At 38.6% G+C, this 23958-nt stretch overlaps 2 protein-coding genes and 1 long non-coding RNA gene across 6 annotated transcripts; 2 read left to right on the plus strand and 1 right to left on the minus strand.

The window, feature by feature from the left end:
• Positions 1-3365: 3365 nt before the first annotated feature.
• Positions 3366-22172, minus strand: LOC133620094 (deoxyribonuclease-1-like). Of its 4 annotated transcripts, none has more exons than XM_061981318.2 (13): positions 22063-22172; positions 21905-21974; positions 8636-8678; positions 8494-8576; positions 8209-8297; positions 8061-8147; positions 7879-7991; positions 7725-7784; positions 7548-7660; positions 4859-5016; positions 4670-4766; positions 4465-4597; positions 3366-4051 (listed from the first exon to the last, which is right to left on the minus strand). In XM_061981318.2, exons 2-13 carry the CDS (start codon positions 21941-21943, stop codon positions 3882-3884), a joined length of 1185 nt encoding a protein of 394 aa, XP_061837302.1. In that variant the 5' UTR covers positions 21944-21974; positions 22063-22172; the 3' UTR covers positions 3366-3881. The 4 variants fall into 4 exon arrangements, with proteins under 4 accessions (XP_061837302.1, XP_061837310.1, XP_061837326.1 ...); XM_061981326.2 differs by having other exon boundaries at positions 3367-4051; positions 7761-7784; XM_061981342.2 differs by lacking the exon at positions 21905-21974 and having other exon boundaries at positions 3367-4051; positions 22063-22155.
• LOC133620115 (uncharacterized) lies at positions 7634-10012 on the plus strand. The gene is made up of 3 exons (XR_009817479.2): positions 7634-7688; positions 9304-9657; positions 9756-10012. It is a non-coding gene; the product is annotated as an uncharacterized lncRNA (long non-coding RNA).
• Positions 19277-21027, plus strand: LOC140679818 (keratin, type II cytoskeletal 8-like). Its single transcript, XM_072916079.1, is given in 5 exon segments — positions 19277-19528; positions 19593-19819; positions 19870-19930; positions 19990-20085; positions 20765-21027. Coding segments are annotated over 5 exon segments (807 nt in total). The 3' UTR covers positions 20936-21027.
• Positions 22173-23958: the final 1786 nt, after the last annotated feature.

Here is a 23958-nt window from a genome sequence, read left to right on the forward strand (position 1 = left end):
ATATGTTGTTTTTTTATTAAATGTGCTTTTTTGTGTGCTACAGTTTGTATGTGTAAAGTTAAAGTTAAGTTAAAGTACCAATGATTGTCACACACACTAGGTGTGGTGAAATGTGTCCTCTGCATTTGACCCATCCCCTTGATCACCCCCTGGGAGGTGAGGGGAGCAGTGGGCAGCAGCGGCGCCGCGCCTGGGAATCATTTTTGGTGATTTAACCCTCAATTCCAACCCTTTATGCTGAGTACCAAGCAGGGAAGAATGCTGGTATGAGCTTTTAAACATAACCCGTTAACTGCTGCCAATCAAATGGTGAATAAGATACTCTTTAGGGTTCATATGTTTGTAAATCTGACTGTGAACCTCACCGCACGTCACTGCAATCTACTAATAAAAGTCTCAATCAATCAATCAATTCATGAACTCAACACACCTTAATCTGTGGTCCTAAATTTGTGTTGGACGTCTTGGATGAAGAGAGCAGTTATGATTTTGGTTTACATAGCAAGCAACTAAAAACTGAAGTTTTAGCATTGTTCCCCATATGCATACATTTGTCTAAATATGGCCAAGGACACGCATTATTGTGAGTTTCGTGGACGTCGACTTCATCACTAAAGGAAAAATGTAATCTGCGAGAGAGAATCAGTTTGTCATTTTAGTATGTTTCTTTTTTTTTTTTAGTTGACAGCTGGAAGTGTCCCTCTGTCTCTGAATCCCTCGAAGTCTGTTTGCGTTCTGGTTTCGATGACCCGCCTTATCTTGCCTATGATTGGCCAGTCCCTAATGTTTCACCCTAACCTTAGCCAATTGTGACTCATCATACAAACACCAACCAATCATCATGGATTTTCTCTGTAAGTATGAATGTTCTCATTCATCCAGGTCTTTGTATTTTCTCTGTATTAATTTTTTTTTTTTTGGCCTGGATTCGCAGTCCATTTTCTCTCTTTGTAGCTTTCAGCTTTGCTGAAAACTACCTCGCTACATGGGTCTAAAAATAACTAGGCTACAGGAATCGCAACTCATTCAAAAAGTAGCGAAGCTACCGCCAAGCAACTGGGAAATGTGGTTAAGCTATGTAGCTTTGTTAAATATAGCTCCTTACTGCCTATCACTGAGTACATGTAATAACAACTTAAACCATGTGCAAGTTAATATAATAAGGTAAAATGCAGTACATTGTGTACATTGTGACATCTGTGGTTTGGCCTCAGGCATTGTATGTATGTTCTTCTGTACATGCATGCTCCTTTAATATCCTCCTCAAACCCTTCAATGCATTTTTGTCCATTGGTCTGTCAGTTAGTTAGTTAGTTACTTACTTATTTAGCAAAATAACCCCAAACGTTATAGTTGGATTATCATGACCTTTTCAGGATATGATGATATGATATAATATGAAATGATATGATATGATACGATACGTTAACCTTTCTTGTCAGTTACAAAAAAAACCTTCGTCTTCAACAGACAAGAAAACTTGCAGGACATAACAACAAGAGATGCAAAATAAAAATATAACATAAAACATTGAAACAAAAAATTAACAGTGTAAAAGATACAGCAGAAGTGTTATTTTCCTTAAAGTTGATTTGATTTGATTTGATTCCTTTTGTAATTAAGTGTACTTAAATTGTGCAATTAATGCGATTAACTTATTTTGCACTGTTAACTTTTGTACTTAAGTGCACCTTGACAGTGCACTTATTTTGCACACTAAACATGTACATTTAACTTTGTGTACTTTGGTGCACTTGAATTGTGCACTCACTGCACTTATTCCGACCTTAGTGCACTTATTATGCACACTTAACTTGTGCAGTTAACATGTTCACCTAATGCTTACTTAGGTGCACTAGACAGTGCACCTAATTTGTGCACTTAACTTGTGCACGTAACATGTGCTCTTAACTTGTGCGCCTGAGTGCACATATCAGTGCACTTGACAGTGCAGCAGCGGTGTTCATTTCCTATTGTATTTAAGTGTACTTTTATAGTGCACTTATTTTGCCCACTTAACATGTACACTTAACTTGTGTACTTAAGTGCACTTAAATTGTGAATTTAGATACTGCACTTAACTTGTGCACTTACTTTGCACACTTAACTTGTATACTTATGTTACTCGCTCAACATATGCACTTAACTTGAATGCATGCCTACCACTGTTAATTTTGACAGCCGTTTTTTTATTCAGTTGTCCTTCGATGAAAATGTCTTAATTTTAGTCTAAATTTAGTCATCTAAATTGACTTAGTTTTACTCAACAAAATTATTCAACATTTTAGTGAGCTAAAATGTCAGTAAATGTTGTCGACTAAAATATAAAGTGTTAAAGATAAAGCCTCTTTAAAGTTTAGTTGAAAGCGCCTTTATTTAGACTACTTGCAAAGCATTTGTTTAAAACAAAAGTAGCATGAAATTATGGTCAGGAATGATGTAGTTAGTCATTTTTTGCTCCACAGGTAAATGCCAATAAATATCTCTCAGGCACTTTTGCTATTTTTTTATGCTACTTCTCTAGCAAAGCAGGTATGTACAGTATGTGTGTTGTGAAACAGATGCTTTCCTTCATTATAGTTTGTTTATGACCACGGGAGAACCGAGAGCAACAAATACATATTATTGAATTGTGTAGATCATAATGTCACGATCCTATCATCGCCTGCTGATGGCATCATATAGTGTCAAAAATAAAGTTTCTTCCAGGTGTACACATATTACAATTTGGAACATGTTTAAAGCCATTCATTTTTGTTTTGGTGGTGAGAAATCATACTTCCTCATCTTACAAGGAAATGTATCTGATTGGCTCTCCTTCGTAACTAACACCCACCCCTCTTTCATACACTGTTAAAGAACTGTGATTGAATATATTCCGAACTTGCCCCACCAATGGACAGGACACAAATTAATATGATTAGTATTCATTGTTGTCAACATTTTTGTCTCCTCTTTTTATTTTTTTTTACTAAAATGTCAGTTAATTGTGTCATTGTCTTGGTCAACATGCCTTTGATTTGATTAGTTATCGTCTTATTTTTTTTTACCTTAATAAATACATTTAAAAAACAGTTTTAGCCGAGGGCGTGCACAGCTGACTCTGTATGCGGGCATGAAATCTGTCAACCGACCAGCGTGTTTTATGAGGACAATAAGTTATTACTACATGTAGTTATTGTGTTTTTAAAAGCTATAAGTAAGTGTTAAATCAGTAGTTTGAGGTGGTTTGATAATTACTACAGTATATTTTAAGATACTAACGCAACATATTTTCCCAATGTAAAACAAAATTAAGGCTCATTTATCTTGACCTCCATTTAGCACTAAAAAGCACTGTGACACGTAAGTTAAATTTTAACTATTGTTTTATTGTATTTTATTGTTCTCTTGTTTTTATGCTCCGCTTTTCTTGTACTTTGGTTCAGATATACTGATGTAAGGGGATGATAAATAAAGGTTGATTGGTTGATGGCCTCTGGTGTACATGAGGACACATTACTAATAGTTTTTATAATAAAATGGTAACTGTGTTGATGCAACAAATGCATCAGGAAGCAGAAAAAGTGTGTGTAAGGCCAATAACAAAAACTACTTGCAGTATCATTTATAATATGACTGAAAAAGTGTTGCTCAAAATTCACAAAATGCCAAAACCAGACAAAGTTCAAATGTAAACATTTGTTTTCAATGCTTTTCTTCATGTTCAATGTAAATATGAAATATGTGGAATACCAAAAAGTAGAGCTACAAACTGCTTTAAATTGTAAAAAAAAAAATGGTGTTACTTGTATACTTTACTTACTAGCCATCAACAACTACAACATGTTTTAGTTGCATAAAAGTAACTTATGTGTACAGTATATTGCATTATTAATACATCAAGGCAAATGGGAAAAGATCTCAGGATTGTGAAGCTTGTTTGATTGTGGTTGTTTTCTGCTGAGTGTGGTAAGGTGATGTTTTAATATAGAGATTTGAAGTTGGAGTTTTTCCCTCTCCAGCAGGAGGTTTTCCTTCTGCAGTGTCGACAGGTCAGCCTGTAAATTCACTGGATGGCAAAAGACACAGAAATAAATCATGTGTTTTGACGAATACAGTGCAGTAGCATAAACACCAATTTCCTGGTGCATTAACTTGTTATGTTACGGTCATCTCTCATTTAATGTTTCTGGCGAGAGAGAACGATGACACAAAATAATGAGTTGAGTCTGTCTGCTAAAGGTAAAACAATGCTTACTCTAAATGATGTCTCCATAGAATGGTTTATGTACAAAGGTAGAAAAATCCAAAATATATACAAAGTACCAAAACAAGTCAAGGCAGCAGTAACAGGTACTTCACAAAAAACTCTCCCTAATACCAAACATTCTTTGCTTTACCTTGTAGGATAACTCTGTACAGAACTCACTCAGCCATCATTTCCCTTTAAAAAGATGAAATAATTAACATTTTGTTCTTTACCTGACAAGGCTTTATTTACTGTGGCATGCAGTGTGTGTTCCACATCACGCCTTTGGATGGGATTTGTCATCCAGAAAGGAAGGGAACTGCTCAGCTCCACTTCTACAGGGTAGCGGTCACTGACTTGCTGTGCCTGTAGGAACATGTAGCACAGCATGAGAACATACCTGAAAATATTTTATGTTTTGGTCGCTCAGGAATTTACCAGTTCTTCTGTCATTGAAAACTCTCTGTGAAAATTGAATGGTTTGGCTGACTGTGGCACAATGGCTGCCATCACATCATCTCCATACACAACAATCCTGTTTGAAAATGATCAAAACAAGCCAGAAGTAAGCTTTCCTTGCTTTTTTTCATAGAATTTCATTATTGAGGCATTTTGAAGAAAACATGCCTGTCGTAGGTGTGTGTATTCGCTGTGTTGGAAGTCGTGTCTACATCATCACCAATCAGCCAGTGGAAGTTCTTGTCACTGCGAATACGAAGCTCCTTCATTCCCTTGTGAGTAACAAATTTTCCATCGGCGTTGAAGTCACCAAGGATCATTACATTCTGGGGGACAGAAGAACATAATTGAAACACATACAGGAATTAAAAGGAATAGGATAATTTCCACATGCATTACTTGATATTAAAACTATAAGGTACCAAGAGCCCTTATTATTATCTAAATCTGCATTGTGTTAAACCACACTGATAACAGGTTCAGTACAAGTTCAGCAAGCTAGCAGGCATAGTGATGAAGATAAACAAAAATCCTCAGATTGTTCGCCTGGTAGCGCCTATGCAGAGGTTGTTTTAATAGAACTTTTGTGCCAAACAGCCCATTTGAAAATTAACCTTTGCCAGCCATGTTGGGTTTTTTCTGGATAGCTCAGAAGATATAAAGGAAAGAGAAAGTTGGCATGACCACAGGCAGTCAAAATCAGGCAGAAATGTGCTAGAGTTAAAAAAACAAAAAAACATCATCACTGTACTTATTTATATTCATTGCAGTTAAAAGATATTTAAAAAAAAAAACCAGCTTAATCACACGTGTCCATTTGAATTAATCATGATCAGTCACAGGTTATTTCTCACTTGCATAATTTGATTTAGAAATGCAATTTTAATGCCCGAATGTCCCTGTGGTTCAGCATGAATCTTTGCTAGCGATATCAAGATATAGTATATGCTGTTGGGCCTACGAGAGATTTGTTCACCTAGTTTATAAAAACTGTTAAGGATATTTTCTTAATGCTAGCAAATAATGGTCATCTGTGTTGAACAAATCACTTTGCTTTCCTGCACAACAACTAAGCTTTTAGTTTCTATTAAGAAAATCGAGAAAGAAAACACAGTAGATTGGACCAAAAATCACAAGATTTATTACTAGGACTTAACATGGCGTTAGTTTATTTGCACAACCAGGTCTTTGTAAATATATTTAGGTACAGAAACCACAAAAGAACACAAACATTCATTTATTTATTTATTACTTTCTTTCTTTCTTTTTTTTTAAACTTTCTTTCTTTCCTTCTTTCATTCTCTCCTTCTTTCTTTATTTCTTTCTATTTGTCTTCCTTTCTTTCTTTCTTGTCATTGTCAGTGAATAAATACAAGATGTTGTTAGAGCATCATACGCTGCATATTAGTGCTGAGTGATCTTCTGGGTTTCCCCCTACAATTTTACAAGTCATTTTAACAAACTCAACAGAATTATTCAAATGGCTGGGAAAATTGTGTGAAGTCTCTGGCCCACATATTTATGATGAGGGGGAAAAAGCTCTGAGACTCGTAGCAGACGGTTCACATTCTCTATCCTGTCATTTTGAGCGTATGAAGTCTGGGAGGTGCTAAAGAGCTCGCTTGGCCAAAAGGTCCTTGTAAAAAATATTTAATACCAAATGCCATTGCTATTCACAACTGCTCTACTTCTATGTTTTACTAATACTTTTCTAGATCTTATCTTTACTTGTATTCCTATTTTTACCTAACCTCTGTTTTTATGTATATTAAATGTTTTTTTAGAGTTGTCAAATTTAACAAATTAACTAATGTGATTATCTTAATCCCAAAACATTATCTCATTAACCATATATAAACACAGATTAATCACGCAATTAATTTCAAGTGCACAAACTCCTTGACTTTAACGGGTGATGATTACTTGAAAAGGGGAGCAGGTCCGTGCATACATCCGTGCTCACTGGCAAATTTCACTTCAAAATATACCCTGATTGGACTTCAGATAAAACTATCAGCAAAATTTGAGCAAATAAATTATGTACATTCAGCTAAAACATTTACAAATGTTCCTGTATGACATTCCGACAATGAAATTGCACTTTGAGGGCTCTTTTTTAAAGTTAATTTAAATTATGCAAGCAAGTACAGTGATTTACTGTGATTAATCATAATTCATTCAATTTAAAAGTGTGAATGATCTGATTTAAAAAGTGTATCATTTAACAGCAGTTTTTATATATGACAATATTTGAGTTCTGTCTGTCTGTTCTGTCCTGCCATAATGCTACAGAAAAATACTGTTATTAGACTACCTATGAATGTACAAGAAGACTATTAAGATAAAGTCAACTGCTCATCACTGCACTTTTCCAAGGCGCTGTACTATGCTTCAACAAAATCCTGTTGAAATTATGTTATTATGGCAATGACAATAAAAAGGATTGATTGATTGATTGATTGATTGATTGATTGATTGATTGATTGATTGATTGATTCCTGTGTTGGTAAGCCAAAGACAATGTTCCACCTCGGTGGACAGTAGACATTAATTCTATTGTATTCTATTTTATTTGATTCTATTCTATGCATATTAAAGTACATTAAGTGGTATACTCTGTTCTCATATAGGCCATAAATACCCATGAGTATTTGATGATACATTTCAGTTATCACTGAAGGCAAGCACACATGAGATTATTTCCAAGATTTCCTATAACCTCACCTGCAAAATTTCCAGAAATGTACCATTTTGCTACATAGCACGCATGATCCCTAAAAGCTGTGAGGTTTTTGTTCTCAGTGTGCACCATTAACTCATTATGGTGGAAGCAGAACTGAGTGATAGAGAAACTCACATCAGTTTTCCATTTGGCTTTGACTGCCAGGAAGACATCATACAGCTCATCAAGCTCTTTCTCGGTGTCCCATTGTGTGGTGCGGACTGGGATCAGCACTATATCCTTCAGCACTGCGACATGAACATGCAAAGGTTTACAGTAAGTGTACGTATGATCTCATGATGACATAACCACCTGTGCATGTGCACTGAAGACGATGATTGACTGAACTTGTTAAACCTGCTATTCCTTTAACTGTGAACACAAACAAGGCTATTCAGCACACTCTGCAGCAATATTGCCTTGGGGTTGCTATGACAATTAACAAGCTGCTATGCTGTGGTGCCACCTGTGTTGTGTGGTTTGAAGTGCAGAATGTAGGGCTCCCTGGCGAAAGCATCCATGTCACACTCTTGGTTATCTTCATATTGATAGCAGTCCACCAGGTCAACCACGTCATCCCTGAGCGGCGGACAAACAACATGTTATGTGAATCCTTGCCATACATCAGTGAGTTTAGGGATTATTTACCTATAGAGGAACAGGAATTGTTCCTTGTATCTGTTCCTGCCAAGTCGGCTACTAAGCTGTTGCGCATAGTGATGGCTTGCGTTGGCTCTTCGAGATACGTTAAGATCAAGCACCTTTGGTTGATTCAATAATGAACACCTGAACTCACCTGTTAAGTTCCTTTACAAACAGTTCCACCGCTGTACCGCTGACATCCACCACCTCCAGAATGACTATGATGTCATATCGAGACACAATCTATTGTCGGGAATAATAATAAGTATATAATATTTTTCAGAAACGAGCCACCTGATGTTTAAATGCACATTTGTGAAAACTTTTTCCCACAAAATACCTACACAGTATGTGGGGGGCCTATAAAAAAACAACCTTCAGGCCCAATATCACCCCGGAGTCACACATTGGACATGTTACTGTCCAATTATATCCATACCTTCACAAGAGCTGAGAGCACATCTGGATTGGAGACTTTAGTCAGTCCAAACCTCTGGATGTTGAAAGCAGCAATTTTCATTTCTAAGAAAAGACAAATAACATCAGGAAGACTAAAATTTGGACTAAAATGTATTTCTTACCTGCTGCAATGTTTTGACTTGTGACTCCCAAGTAGAGCAGGTCCTAAATGAAACATAAATCAGAAAATGACACCAGTGGCTGGTTGTAAGTCTCATGTTTTTTTTTAAGAGAGAACTATGATTGCGTAATCGTTTCCAGAAGGAACAAAAGAGAGTAAATATTGCAAAACCAGTTTCTTGCATGGCACGTCAATCATTTATTGTACTTCTTTGTCTTCATATTCAGCAGGAAAATGGTATCCCTTGAAGGGGAACTGCACTTTTTTTTTTTTTTTTTTTTTGCCTATCGTTCACAATCATTCTAAAAGACATGCTGACGGATAGATTTTTTTTAATGCATTTTGAATTTAAAATCAAATGCGATCAAAAGTCTGCTGAAAATGGAGCCTATGGGAGCCGTTCAATTCTGACTATAGAGTCTCTAAAAAACATCCAAACACCCCCATTAGGGTTGTATATACATAATGTAAGTATATATGTAATGTAGTAACAGGCATATTTATAATAACATTTAATATATATACGTATTTTGATCAATTTAAGCATACGTGGCGCATTCATTTGAAAAATGCATTAGAGCCAAAAAACATGTCAAAACATCATTTACTGTACAATGTCTGCTGTCATTAGGATGCCGACTGATATAATCTTGTTATATTCCCGTTTAGGTGAAGAATGACTCATAATCCCCGCGAAGAAAAGGGGGATCGAATCAAGCGCAGACCAAGGCCTTTTGGTGTCAATTCGCCTCACGACGGTTGATTTTTTTGTCTTTATCACTGATTTCTACTCACTGTGTCACGGCGCGCAGTCGAACCCACGTTTCCTCGGTAGCTAGAGCTGCCGGCACCTCCACTGGCAGCGCGCTCAGACACGCCCCTGCTCGTGCTGAGCGCAGCACGCCCACACAGCAACAAGCCTGCAGACAATCACTAATCCGCGCACCTGGACCTGATGAGAGGGAGTGGCATAAAGACCAGTGGACCCGAGGAACCTTTGCCAGAATGTCACTCATCTTTCCAGTAAGCTTCACGTCTGACATTCCCTCCCCTGTGCTTTGCTCGCCTTCTCTTTGCTCTCTCCGTGTCTCCCTTGTTCATGTCCCTTGTGTCTTCCGCAGTGACTTCCCTGTCATCCGTGATCGTGTTTTGCCTCTTGACATTCATCCGGATTCCTGACTGCCTTCCTCGATCCCCTGCTCGGACACAGCCTACGCTTCCTCGCTCCTACCCTCGACCCCTTGCCTGTTTACGGACTGTCTCCCGACTCCTAGGATGTTCATATATTCCCATTTAGATGAAACATTTCTCATAATACTCGAGAAGAAATGGGATGGAATACTTATGTACATGTGATTATGTTTTTTATTTCTAATAAATGTGCAAAAATAAAAATAAATTTTTTTTTACATGTCATTATGGGGTATTGTGTGTAGAATCTAGAATCTAGAATTTATTACATTTTGAAATAAGGCTGTAACATAAGAAAATGTGGGAAAAGTAAAGCACTGTGAATACGTTCCGGATGCACTGTACATATACACATACATGAACACTCCCTGAAATGTATTTTATGGAATTTATTTTTGTTTTTGTTAAATAAAAACGATGTAATTTCATGAGCATATCATTAAAAGGGTTAAAAAAAACAACTACTAAATATAATTCATATCTGATATGTTTATTTGAGGCTGGAGTACTTTTAAAACATTTAATTGTTTAAAGTAAAAAAAAATTATATTTACAGTTTTTTGGAACGGAACTGTGAAATTGATTTACTTTATTATTATTTTTTTTAATGTTTTTATGGGTAGTGAATTTTAAAAACGTCTCAAGGTGAAAGCTGCCGACCTTGAATCATCCAACTATTTCTCAATAATACAATAATAATAATTCAATTAATAAACTATATGAAGGTTTCAAGCGTTATCATCATTGTCATTCTCCATATGTTACATACAGGGAACGAAATACAGATTTTCATACTTGAGTGACTAACGACATTGCAAGCGACGAATGTGAGGACTAAGCAACAGTGATATAACTGTCAGGCTTGTCCCTGACAGTTTGACTGTGTTTTAGTTTTTTCTCTGCGTTTGTCTTAGTTTTCTGTCCAGCACTTTTATTTTGTCTTTATTTCCTACTTGTCTCCCTGAGTGCTGTGTCCCCTCGGCTGTGGCTGATTGGCACCTGGCCACACCTGGTGTCAATCAGCCAGCTGCTATTTAAACCTGCCTTCCCCTCCAGTCAGTGCTGGATCATTGTCATTTCTACCTGTCGTGTCGTTGTTTGCTGTCTGCTGTCGTTGCTAGCTGTGTGCGTTAAGCTATTCCCTGGATCCTGACTCCTGTTCCTGCTTCCTGGTTTCTGGTTCGTGTTTTCCTTTTCTTATTTTTGAACATTAAAACCATGTTTCCTTGTACCAAGCCTGCTGCCATCTCTGCATCTTGGGGTTCGTCAACAACACACCTTGACATAATGATCCAGCCTAGTACGAACCTCGCGGAGATTTCCTTGGCGGAGAGACTTAACAAAGCTTTATTGTTGATGGCCGAATCAAAAAAAAGCTTTGCCTCTTTTTGTGATCCCTCCCACCCATCCCTGTCCTGTGTTGGTTTCTCGTGGGACGTCTTGGATCCGTCCCTTGAGGGGGGGGGCTTTGAGTAGCTGTGCAGCTGGGGAGGCACAGCTACTCCTCACCCCAGTGGGTCTGCAACAGACGGCGCCATCCTCTCCGGTGGGCCAGCAGACGCCACCATGCAGTCCGGTGGGCCGGCAGACGCCACCATGCAGTCCGGTGGGCCGGCAGACGCCACCATGCAGTCCGGTGGGCCGGAAGACGCCACCATGCAGTCCGGTGGGCCGGCAGACGCCACCATGCAGTCCGGTGGGCCGGCAGACGCCACCATGCAGTCCGGTGGGCCGGCAGACGCCACCATGCAGTCCGGTGGGCCGGCAGACGCCACCATGCAGTCCGGTGGGCCGGCAGACGCCACCATGCAGTCCGGTGGGCCGGCAGACGCCACCATGCAGTCCGGTGGGCCGGCAGACGCCACCATGCAGTCCGGTGGGCCGGCAGACGCCACCATGCAGTCCGGTGGGCCGGCAGTCGCCACCATGCACTCCGGTGGGCCGGCAGACGCCACCATGCACTCCGGTGGGCCGGCAGACGCCACCATGCACTCCGGTGGGCCGGCAGACGCCACCATGCACTCCGGTGGGCCGGCAGACGCCACCATGCACTCCGGTGGGCCGGCAGACGCCACCATGCACTCCGGTGGGCCGGCAGACGCCACCATGCACTCCGGTGGGCCGGCAGACGCCACCATGCACTCCGGTGGGCCGGCAGACGCCACCATGCACTCCGGTGGGCCGGCAGACGCCACCATGCAGTCCGGTGGGCCGGCAGACGCCACCATGCAGTCCCCTCAGCTGTGGCTGATTGGCACCTGGCCACATCTGCTGTCAATCAGCCAGCTGCTATTTAAACCTGCCTTCCCCTCCAGTCAGTGCTGGATCATTGTCATTTCTACTTGTCGTTGTCAGTGTAGCTGGATGCGGTAGCAATAAGCTATATTCTGTAGCTGTTTGTAGTCTGCTGTCTTTTTGTTCCTCGTCTTCCAGTTCTTGTTTCCCTGGCATCCTGTTTCCTGTTCCTAGTTCCTGGTTTGTGTTTTTTCCTTTGTTTTATAAACATTAAATCTTGTTTTTCCACACAATGCCTTCCGCCTTCTCTGCATCTTGGGGTTCGGCACCTACAAACTCTGACAATAACAGTACATACATTGTCATGACGAAAATAAGTATTATTAAATGAATGTTGACTAAATTGTGTCATACCCACAACTTGTTGGTTTGCAATGTGTGAGAAAAGTATTCCCCTTTTGATTGATTGAAGCTTTTATTAGTAGATTGCACAGTACAGTACATATTCCGTACAATCGACCACTAAATGGTAACACCCGAATAAGTTTTTCAACTTGTTTAAGTCGGGGTCCACTTAAATTGATTCATGATACAGATATATACTATATATATACACTATCATCATAATACAGTCATCACACTGGATAATCATCAGAGTATATACATTGAATTATTTATATTATTTACAATTCGGGGTGTGGGATGTGGAGGAGGGGAGTAAGGTTTGGTTGATATCAACACTTCAGTCATCAACAATTGCATCATCAAAAAAATAGACATTGATACAGTGTAGGACTGACTTGGTAGGATATGTACAGCAAGTAGTGGACATAGAGAGAGAGATCAGAAAGCATAAGAAGTACATCATTTTTAAAAACTAATTAGAAAGGCAATCATTTTGACATGTAATTTATCCTTTAAAATGACTGAGACTCTTAATGAGTTTGTGGATGACTGTGAATTCCAGAAGCTCAGTGTTGGAATAATTGTAAGTTATCACAAAAGAAACGTTGTGTTGCATTGTGTTCCTGATAAGAAGATGAATGCTGTCTTTCGAGGCCTAACAAGAGGAAGAAGGCTCGTAAAACTCCACTGTGATTTCAACACGGACAGATGGCAGGATCTGCTCAACTTCCAGAGGAACTCTCTTTGAAGTGTTAAACGAACTCTCTTTGAAATATTTCACAAACTCTCTTCCAACTATTTGGTAACCGAGGTCAACGCTATTTACGACCCGCTGCCCTCTTGAAGTCACTGTGGTCAGGAGACGGGAGGGGTTATCCATTGTCCTCCAACACCTGCCCCAGCTGGATCCAGGAAGAGCCCAAGCCCGAGAAATCCTCTTCTTGGTCTTCAAAGCGACCGAAAACAATGACTGTTTTACATACTTCCCATTCCTGCTGTGACATGTGTTGGTGCGTGAACATTGAACATCTGAATAAAAGAGGAGACGAAAACCTTCTTCGTCAGAGCGTGGTGCAGGACTGTACAGAGAGTGCAGTGGCCATGTCTCTCCTCAATATTGAGTCCAAATTGAATTCTGTCTCTGTTTGATTCCTTGCCTTTTGTCTTGTTTAATAGATGTCCTCAGTGTTTGAACGTGACATCTTATTGGTCCTTCGAGCCGGATTCCAACACGTCTGACGATTCCAGCATGAGTGAGTGAAACCAGAAAGACCATGGCAACCAAATCCTGATTGAGGAACTGCTTTCTTCATTTCGGGCTGGAATTGGAAAAACTGACGGAAAATCCGAGGACAAGAGGAAGGAAGGCAGAGAGCAGTGAGTACGTTTTAAATTGACGAAGAAAAAAACGACTAAGAAAAAGCGTGTGACGAGGGTTACGACGCATAGACAAACCCTGTAAATCCTAGGCTCTAACAGGTAAAAAGGCCAAATAATTAGAGGGACGTCGGAGTCCAACGTCCGTGAGTATTAAAATTTTAAATAAAAACTGAATTAAAATAAAAACTGAAGAGGCCAAAATACTGCAGGTAAACGGAACCGCGAAAACTGGAATCCGTAATATCCATAAACAAACATGCTAGGGGGTGTCGGAGCCCACAATAATTTGAAATATCCGTGAACCATTATCCTGAGGACGACGGAGTCCAACGCAGACCTAAACTGGTCTATTCAGAATAAAAACTGAATTTGGTCCGTAAAAAACAATAACCTGGAGGGCGACGGAGTCCTCATGAAACATTGAAATTTCCGTAGATCAATATACTGAAAGGTGTGAATGTGAGAGTGTGTGGGAGTAATCGCCATTAGGCTATCACTCCATATTAAAGTTGTGAGAAGTAAATAGTGGGTTATTGTGGATGCTCTATGCATGACACCTCCACTGGGGAACCATCTCCAGTAGAAGCGACGTGTACCACAATAATAAATTAAACCACTATCTTACAAACAAGACAAAAGTAATCCTTATAAGTTCGGCTCTGTAGGGGACGACAAATTACTCCAAATTCTCAAAATGAAAAGAGGAACCCAAAGAAACGCAGATCTAATATGGTCTATTACAATCTATTTCAACCAAAATAGGAGACCACAACAACGACAGCGGTTACACCCTACTGCATGTTGGCGTTGTGGCAAAGAGGGACATTTTGCGAGAGACTGTCCTGAAAAAGAAAAAGAAAATAGGAGACAACAACAACAACAGCGGTTACACCCGGTTACATGTTGGCGTTGTAGCAGAGAAGGGCATTTTGCAAGAAACTGTCCTGAGAAAAAAAAAAAAAAAAAATTAACAATCCAGCATGACTGTTAAAAGACGACACCAATTAGTCATGTTGTCAGCGTATGCCATTGGTGGTAAGATTGCTGCAAACTTTTGTTTGTTTGTTTGTTTGTTAGTGTGTGTTTAAGTGTGTATCTTTCCAGGTACAAATTGTGTAAAAACCCCAGAGGTTCAAATAAAAATAAAAATAGGTTAAAAGAAAAAGCGAACAGGAGAAAATCTCAAAGTGCTAAAGTGAGAGAAAAGTAAAAATAAATGAAGAAATGGGGAAAAATCAATAATAAGAATTAATGCAAAATGAAATAACCTAATGCGAAAGAGAGATAATGGGGGTATTGAAATAAGAGATGAAGAAAAGGTAGACAGAAGATATACATGTATGTTTGGATATAAAGAGCGCTTTTATATATACAAATATATATATGTATAATTAAATAATGGAACAAATAAAAACCTAGATTAATAACTATAATAAGAGTTGAGATGTATAGTATGATAAAATGATAAAGTGGGTTACATGTTTATTAGCTGAGGAAAGAAGAGAGAAAAAAAAGAAGAGAAATCTCTTCAAGTGTTGCTGACCTTTGCCCTTAAGAGTGCACTTACGCACTTACACACCACCGTGTGTGTGTGTGTGTGTGTGTGTGTGTGTGTGTGTGTGTGTGCGTGGCGCAGTGGGGAAGGTGTGAAAATGAATTTATTTCATGTTTAAAGTAGGTTTAACTTTGAAGTGTAGTATAACATTCTTAAGTTAGATTATGTTTTAAACATTTGCAACACTATACATCTGAGTGTTGAGCTAAGATAAAATAAGGACATAACATAGAATAAATAAGGAGGTATGGCAATCAGGAAAACTATCAGCTAGCGATAGACAACTGTTTGCTTTGAATGTTGTTGAATAATAATTGCAAATAAAAAATATAAACAATGGGAAGAATGTAAATTCAGAGTTTAAAAGTATAGATTAAGTGGCATATAGACAGTTAAGTGAGTTTAAAACGTTACTTAAAAAAAATACATAAATTAATATGTATAACATTTGAATTAGGAGGAAAAATAACATTAGCGTTATTAAATCATCTACATAGTGAAAGACACAAAATAAGCAAAATAAAAGTCCAATTATGCAAAAGAGAAGTAAAGAATCTCGAACGTTCTCTAAACAAAAATGGACGCACTATTGTGGAAAATAGAAAAACAAAGTACTACAAGTACAAAAACCACATAAAGAAGCAAATGAGGTAATTCCTAGGATTAACTAATTATTGTAGAAGTTGGATACCAAATTATGCTGAAATAGTAGCTCCTTTAAGTAAATTAATGAAAAATGTAATCATCTGTAGAGTGGAATTCAGAAGCTAAAGCAGCATTCTGTGAAATAAAAATAGAACAGAATGTGCGATTGTTACAGTAACGAAAATTTTGAAAGCTATCAAATGACCATCAAATTGCTCAATGCAAGCGGCAGAACTAGAAGCACTAATAGAAGCATGTAAAGTAATGAAAGATCAAAAGGTCACAATATATATAAAGATAGCCAAAATATAAAAATGATAAAGTCAACAGGAAAACCTGTAACACATGGAGAACTATTAAAAGAATTAGTAGAAGCAGTACAACTACCAGCTAAAATAGCAATATGCAAATATGCGACACACACCAAAGGAACAGACACAGTATCAATAGGAAATGTGTTTGCTGACAAAACAGCAAAACAAGCAACAGAAAAGGAAATACATATTTCAAACTACAAACTAGCGCATGATATACTAAAATACATGCAACAACAAAGTACTCCAAAAGAAAAAGATAAATGAATAAGAAAACGGAGTCACTTTGATCAAAGAAGACATCTATGTATGTCCAGACAATAAACTAATCTTACCAAAAAATCTATATAAGTGGGTAGCCGTTTTGAGCCATGGTTGAACTCATGGCTCAACAGGAGGAATATGAATACCCTTATACAGAAGTACTATACTTCCTATAGTTTAATTCTTATAAAAAAAAAAAAATTGTATAAAACATCTATGCAATTAAAGGAAAACATTGTCTGGTCATAGTAGATGCAATTTCAAAGTAGGTAGAAATATTTCCTAAAGGAAAAGCAGATGTGCTGACAGAGCAAAAGCATTATGCAAATATTTAGTAAAAATGTACATTAACATTACAAGTACAACAGGACTAACACCATTTGAAAGATAGTGGAAAGACCAAGCTAAATACACTTAGCACATAGTAAAAAGGTTATATAATGGGAAAAAGTATTTGGGATTGTATTTAAAAAGGTCATATAATGGAGAAAAAAAAAGTATTTGGAATTGTATTTGTGTTATCAAAGGGACATGTTAACTAGCACACTACACATTCCACTGTGACAAAGTTGTAAGCATACCATTTGATGGTGTGTCAAAGTTTGATAATAATTGGTTCCTGTTTTGGTAATTAATTTATTCCTTATGGCGGAGCAAGTGGGAAAGGCTACAAAAACTGATTGTGTTGTATGTATAAGCCCAGACAATTACTCAAGATGAGTCAAAAAAAGTTGAATTGAAGTAATGAGCAAAACAAAATTGACCCTGTAGCTAAAGAGACAAAACAGAAACCAATATTTGATAAATATGTGAAAAAAGCTAATTATACCTGCATTAACATGCAAGGCTCTGTACAACAGTTAGGAAACGTATCATCAGATAACTGCATACACATAGTAAAGGTATCAATATTTGTACAAGAATTGTTAACACGCCTTAACAGTTTGATATCTGAACATTGGAAAATAACTAGACATGATGTAAACTGGCAAAGTGTTGTAGATCCAAATTATATTGATGGGTGTCCAAAGAAGTATATCTGACGACTATAAATTGGTAAATCAAGTTGCAGCTGGATTTGAATCATACGTCTACTGGTGGTGTACGATTAACAAGAATGTTGACAGAATAAACTACGTCCACTACAATGTACAGAGATTGGAAAATTACACAGGCCAAGTCTTGAAGCCGTCGCTGATCAACGTCGCCACCTTCTTTATGGCTTTTCAAAACAGTATCACGCAAAAAAGGGGGCGTGTGCGCAATATTTGGTGAACAGTGTTGTTTGTTCGTACCAAACTGCACTGATGCAGAAAGTAGCCTGACCAAAGCACTGGTAGGCCTGCACACCCTTAACGGTAAACTGAAAGAGCATTCAGGCATAGATACATCTATGTGGGAGGGGTGGTTGGACGTGTTTGACAAATACAAGTCTTTGGTATGGCCGTGTTCAGCAATACTGACGTTGTGTGGATGTTGTTGTATTCCCTGTCTGTTCTCTGTTTAACCGTCTGATTACCACAGCGATTAGCCCAGCAGATGATAAAGCTGTTCAGATGCACCTCCTGGCGGACGATAAGGAAGATGAATCTGATGATGGGGATACCTACCTGGATGGTGTTCCTGATCTGTTTCCAGACCCGAGTAACGATGAGAAAAATTGATGTTGAACTCTGAGTGTAAACATAACTTGGCCCTAGGAAAATGAACCATTAACTGAAAATCGCAAGAAGAAGTTATTGGGGATGAGGAGAGTCTGGGGAAGTTTTTGCGATAAACAGGAGGGAAATGTTGGAATAATTGTTTGTAAGTTATCACAAAAGAAACGTTGTGTTGCATTGTGTTCCTGATAAGAAGATGAATGCTGTCTTTCGAGGCCTAACAAGAGGAAGAAGGCTCGTAAAACTCCACCGTGATTTCAACACGGACAGATGGCAGGATCTGCTCAACTTCCAGAGGAACTCTCCTTGAAGTGTTAAACGAACTCTCTTTGAAATATTTCACAAACTCTCTTCCAACTATTTGGTAACCGAGGTCAACGCTATTTACGACCCGCTGCCCTCTTGAAGTCACTGTGGTCAGGAGACGGGAGGGGTTATCCATTGTCCTCCAACACCTGCCCCAGCTGGATCCAGGAAGAGCCCAAGCCCGAGAAATCCTCTTCTTGGTCTTCAAAGCGACCGAAAACAATGACTGTTTTACATACTTCCCATTCCTGCTGTGACATGTGTTAGTGCGTGAACATTGAACATCTGAATAAAAGAGGAGACGAAAACCTTCTTCGTCAGAGCGTGGTGCAGGACTGTACAGAGAGTGCAGTGGCCATGTCTCTCCTCAATATTGAGTCCAAATTGAATTCTGTCTCTGTTTGATTCCTTGCCTTTTGTCTTGTTTAATAGATGTCCTCAGTGTTTGAACGTGACACTCAGCTTCACAGACCTACACAAACAACTTTAAAGAAGTAGTAACAGGGGAAAAAAGCATTGGTATTTGTCGGACTGGTTTTACCACATTGGGGCGCTGCATAACTTCACCATCACGCCACACCCACTCCTGCCTATACAATAAAGGACCCTAAAAGATGCAAGATGCACAGCAGAGCTTAAACTAACAGCTGACCTCTTGAGCAGTGAACTGTCGACACGGTGCTACTATGAGTGTGAGGAACAAGAGATCCACCTATGTGGGGACGCGTTCGTCCTCTTCAGGATTCACCAGCCAGTTCTTGGGTTCCACCATCCGTAGAACCTCCACCTTCGCTAACCAGATAACACCTGTGACTATCAACACGAGACTGCTCTCCCCAATAAAAATCTACATTGGCCCAACCATCCAGGCTGTCCGCACAAAAGAGAAAGCTCAAATCAAGACTGTCAATAACCGCTTTGCCTGATTCATTGACAAGGTAAAGTAGTCCCTGTAACCCTCTCTGATATGCTCAACTACTTGTATGTGTCTGTGCATTGCAGGTTAGATACTAAGAGCAGCAGAACAAAATGCTAGAAACTAAGTGGAAGCTGCTGGAGGCAGAGCCTCCTCGCACCTGCAATATTGAGCCCATGCTGAAGTCGTACATTGACCACCTGCAAAGACAGTTTGAGGTTCTGGACAACGACACGCTCAAACTCAAAGTGGAAAACACCGCTATGCACAACAATGTGGAGGACTCCAAACAAAGTCGGAACCAATTATGCCTGTTTAATAAAGTGAATGATGATAATATCTATACATTGTTGGCTGTTGCAGGTATGAGGAAGAACTCCTTCGGAATAGTGATATAGAGGATGAGTTTGTCACTCTCAAAAAGGTACAGTGTATATGACAGACCGAAAGTCAGGAAAAACTACTTCCATAATTTCCCCCCAGAGTGTGGATACTGACTATTTGTTTAAAGTGACTCTAATGGACAAGGTGGGCAGTCTCTATGATGAACTTACCTTCCTCAAGGCTGGTCATGATGAGGTATACGGTCACAGTCCCAGCTGTTTTTCGTCTACAGCAGGGGTGTCAAACTCATTTTAGCTCAGGGGCCGCATGGAGGACAATATGTGCATACGCGGGCCGGACGGCATTAAAACAAAAAAATTAAGACAACTTCAGATTGTTTTTTTTCTCTTACTTTGGCCAAAAATAGATCAAACACATTCTGAAAATATTACAATAAAAATATAGAAAAAAATACCGGCAGCGGTAAAGTTTAGATCCATGAAGGAAAGAAGAAAGTGAATTAATGTTTTTAACTGAATAAATTTACATATGAATTTACATTATTTTGTTTTATGAATTAAGTAAGGTTTATGACAACCTTCTTCCAAAACACAATATAGAAAGCGAGATATAACAGGATAATGCATACATTTATCATTTATTTTCAAAACTGTTACAAACAAGTGAGACCCCAAAAATTTACTGTGGGACCCTGGGACCCCATTTTGAAAATTCCTGGCGCCAACACTGATGGAGTATTGGTGCGTGCAAAACAGCAGCAGGCGGTTGTGACCTGCTGGCCAGTTCTAATACTAATCAAATATCATCCCGTGGGCAATAGATAATTCATTCGCAGGCCGGATCTGGCCCACGGGCCTTGACTTTGACATCCCAGGTCTACAGTATTTCACATTGGGTATTTTTCTGTCTGAAGGAAATCCGTGAGCTGCAGGAGAGCCTGAGGGAGACCTCTGTTGTGGTGCAGATGGACAACTGCCGCCAGTTGGACATGGAGGAGATTGTGGTGGATGTCAAGGCTCAGTATGAAGATATAGTTAAACGCAACCGTGAGGATGCTGAAGTCTGGTACATGAACAAGGTATAGGCTGCATCTAGTGCTGTTTGACAGCTAAATTGGGGCGCTAATCAGAATTTTATTTTAAGTACAAAATACTGTTTTTATGTTTTAAACGTGAATTTAATTGTATGCATGTTTTGTACTTTTTTAGTGCAAAACAACAAATTTAACATCATTAAAGCATACATTTGCAATGCTTCCTGAGACAACTCCGACATGGGCCCGAACCCGGTGTAATTGCCATACCTGTCAACATTTGCATTTCAAAATATGGGAAATCTCCTGGGACATGGGTAAAAATAAAGAATTTTCACCACTAACCACCATTAAATTAATAATTAATATTTGTCACTAACCACCACACTATACATTCTGACATGTTTCCATAGCAGTTTGTGAATTTAATTCAGTAAAAGAGGTACCAGTGCTAAAAAAAAAAAACTCAATACAATTGATTCACAATTAAATAGTTGCGATTATTTATCCCAAATCATTTCATGATTTTCAAAAATTGATTTAAAAAAATATATACAATGTTTTTCTATCTATTTTTTTTTAAGGATTCATTTTTGGATTAAAACAAACAATTGATATTATTATTGATTTTGTTACTTTTTTTTAATTTTTATTTAGGATTGTGTTTGAATGTCTTCTCAATTGCTTTGTATATTTATATCCTTAGTATTATTAAGCTAGGATTGGGTTGGAGCTGCTTTATTTTCTTTTATTGGATTACCATAATGTAATTTTTGTAAATAATATATATTTTTTCATTTTAAGGACATTTTTAGGCCATTACTGGGCTTATAAGTCGTAAGTCAACAGGCAAGAGGAGCTGTTGTAACCTGTAACCTGTTTTTAAAAGGTTTTATTATAATTTATATACCAAATAATGTTACAACTCAGTCGCTAGTTGAACCCCGGATGCAGAAACGTGAATTGCAGTTGTTTAATGATAATAGTCCAAACAAAAGGAGATGAATAAAAAGTGCACACCATAAAAATATAGTCCACAATGGAGTTTCCAGTGGTCATCGAGGGGACAGCCAGGACACACTGGGAATTGCTTCAGTCCACAGAAAATAAACACTCAAAAAAATTAAAAGGTGAGAGTAAAAATAAATAAATAAATAAATTATAAAAATACTACTGACCTGCAGCAGAAGCGTGGAAGCAGAAGGTACAGTATGAGACTGTACCCAAGAGCGCTCAGTGCCCTGTGACAAATTAGGATCAGGTTTGTCCAATTAGGCCGTCCCCCGCCGAGGAAGGAAGCACTGAAGAGAAACAAAAGATAACAGCACGGACAAAATAATAGGGAAGGCAGACGAGCAACAGAACATAACAAATAATGTATCACAAGAATTGTGTTTAGTCGTGAATCAATTTTGAATCAAATCGTCACCCCAAGAATCAAAATCTAATAAAAAGAATCCTCATACATAAAAATAATTAAAAAGAATCCTCATACATAAAAATAAATAAAAACAATCCTGGGCTCCTTCATGGAACTTAGTTGATACGTGTCATTTCTCCCTCGATGTTACATAAAGTAAGAGGAAGCGTGAGCCGCTGTCTGCTCTTCTTTTGGTACGGTAAATATAAATAGTCTCTTATGTGTCAGGATATTTACACAATTTGTGTAGTTATTAGCCTTAACCCTAGTGAACCGAATACAAGTTTGTATTTTTGACAGATATGTGTTTTGATGAACATTTGAGGGGAAATTTGCTATTATATTCATATGAGTGATGGAGCAGGAAGAGGCTAGGAACATGTTGCTGGTAAAAATGTCATATGAAGCGCCCATTCATTCATTGAAAATTTCTCATGCGCTTCTCCATGCAAAACGGGGGCCCCTCACTGATTGCTGGGCCCTGCGCGTGATATGTGCATAGTGGCCTAACAATTCACCTTGTCGTCTTGTTTGCAATAAGGGATAAGCGGTAGAAAATGGATGGATGGATGGATACCGGTATGAGCAGATTACAGCTGAGGCCGACTAGTACGATAACCAACTACGCAGCACCAAGGTGGAAGTACTCGAGAACCATTAAAAATCTGCAGAATGAGATTTAGTGTGTAAAGGTACAGGTGAGTGAAGGGTTTGTAAAGTGCTTTAAGACAGATTAATTCTTCTAATATGCTCACACAGTCCGTCCCTTACACTTGTAGCGTATGAACATTGAAACCCAGATTTTTTTTTCAAGTTTCAAGTTTTATTCACAATACCATAGAACAATTACAATAGTAGTGAATACCATTTAAAGATGTTGGTAAGTGAAAGGGTCCCCCAAATAAGCTAAAAGAAGCTTTTGACAGGGGATCCAGAGGACAGTATATACATGGAATGATGAAACATGGTGGCAAGCACAAAAAAACAAAAAACAAAAAAACAACACTACATGATAAACATAAGATAACAGTACTAAAGCAAGCATACACATACATACATACATTCATTCAACCATGCAAAACCCAACAGTAGTCTACCCCACATGAGGCATTAGAGATCGGTGGTTAATAGGTACGTTTTCAGTTTCTTTTTGAAGTTGGAGAATGGATACAGCATCTTGAGCCTCTCATTAAGCCGGTTCCAAATCTTTGGTCTCCTGCATACAACAGTTCGAGCGGTACAAGCCAGTAGACGATGTTTACCTGATATCAGATCTAAGTTACGAGTGTTGTGGGCATGCTGGGGATGATAGATAGGAACCAAGCTACAGAGCCTAAGATTCAGCCTGTGAATGACTTGATAGGCAAGCATTGTGATGGATATTGAACTCGGTCAGTCTTAAGAGATGATAATTATGGAATAGATGTCGAGTGGGGGCATTAAACTTGGGCCATGACAGGGCTCGTATGATTTTCTTTTGCATGGATTCTAATTTGTGAAGGTAGGTAGGGAAGGTGTTACACCAGATGACATTACAGTAGTTTAGATGTGGTTCAAAGAGAGTTTTATATAGGGTAAGTAGAGCATAAAGAGGAAGATAATGACGAAAGTGAAAGAACAGGCCAACATATTTGGATAATTTGTTTAACAGATG

Source organism: Nerophis lumbriciformis, linkage group LG01 (genome assembly GCF_033978685.3).
Source record: "Nerophis lumbriciformis linkage group LG01, RoL_Nlum_v2.1, whole genome shotgun sequence".
Taxonomy (NCBI): Eukaryota; Metazoa; Chordata; class Actinopteri; order Syngnathiformes; family Syngnathidae; genus Nerophis; species Nerophis lumbriciformis.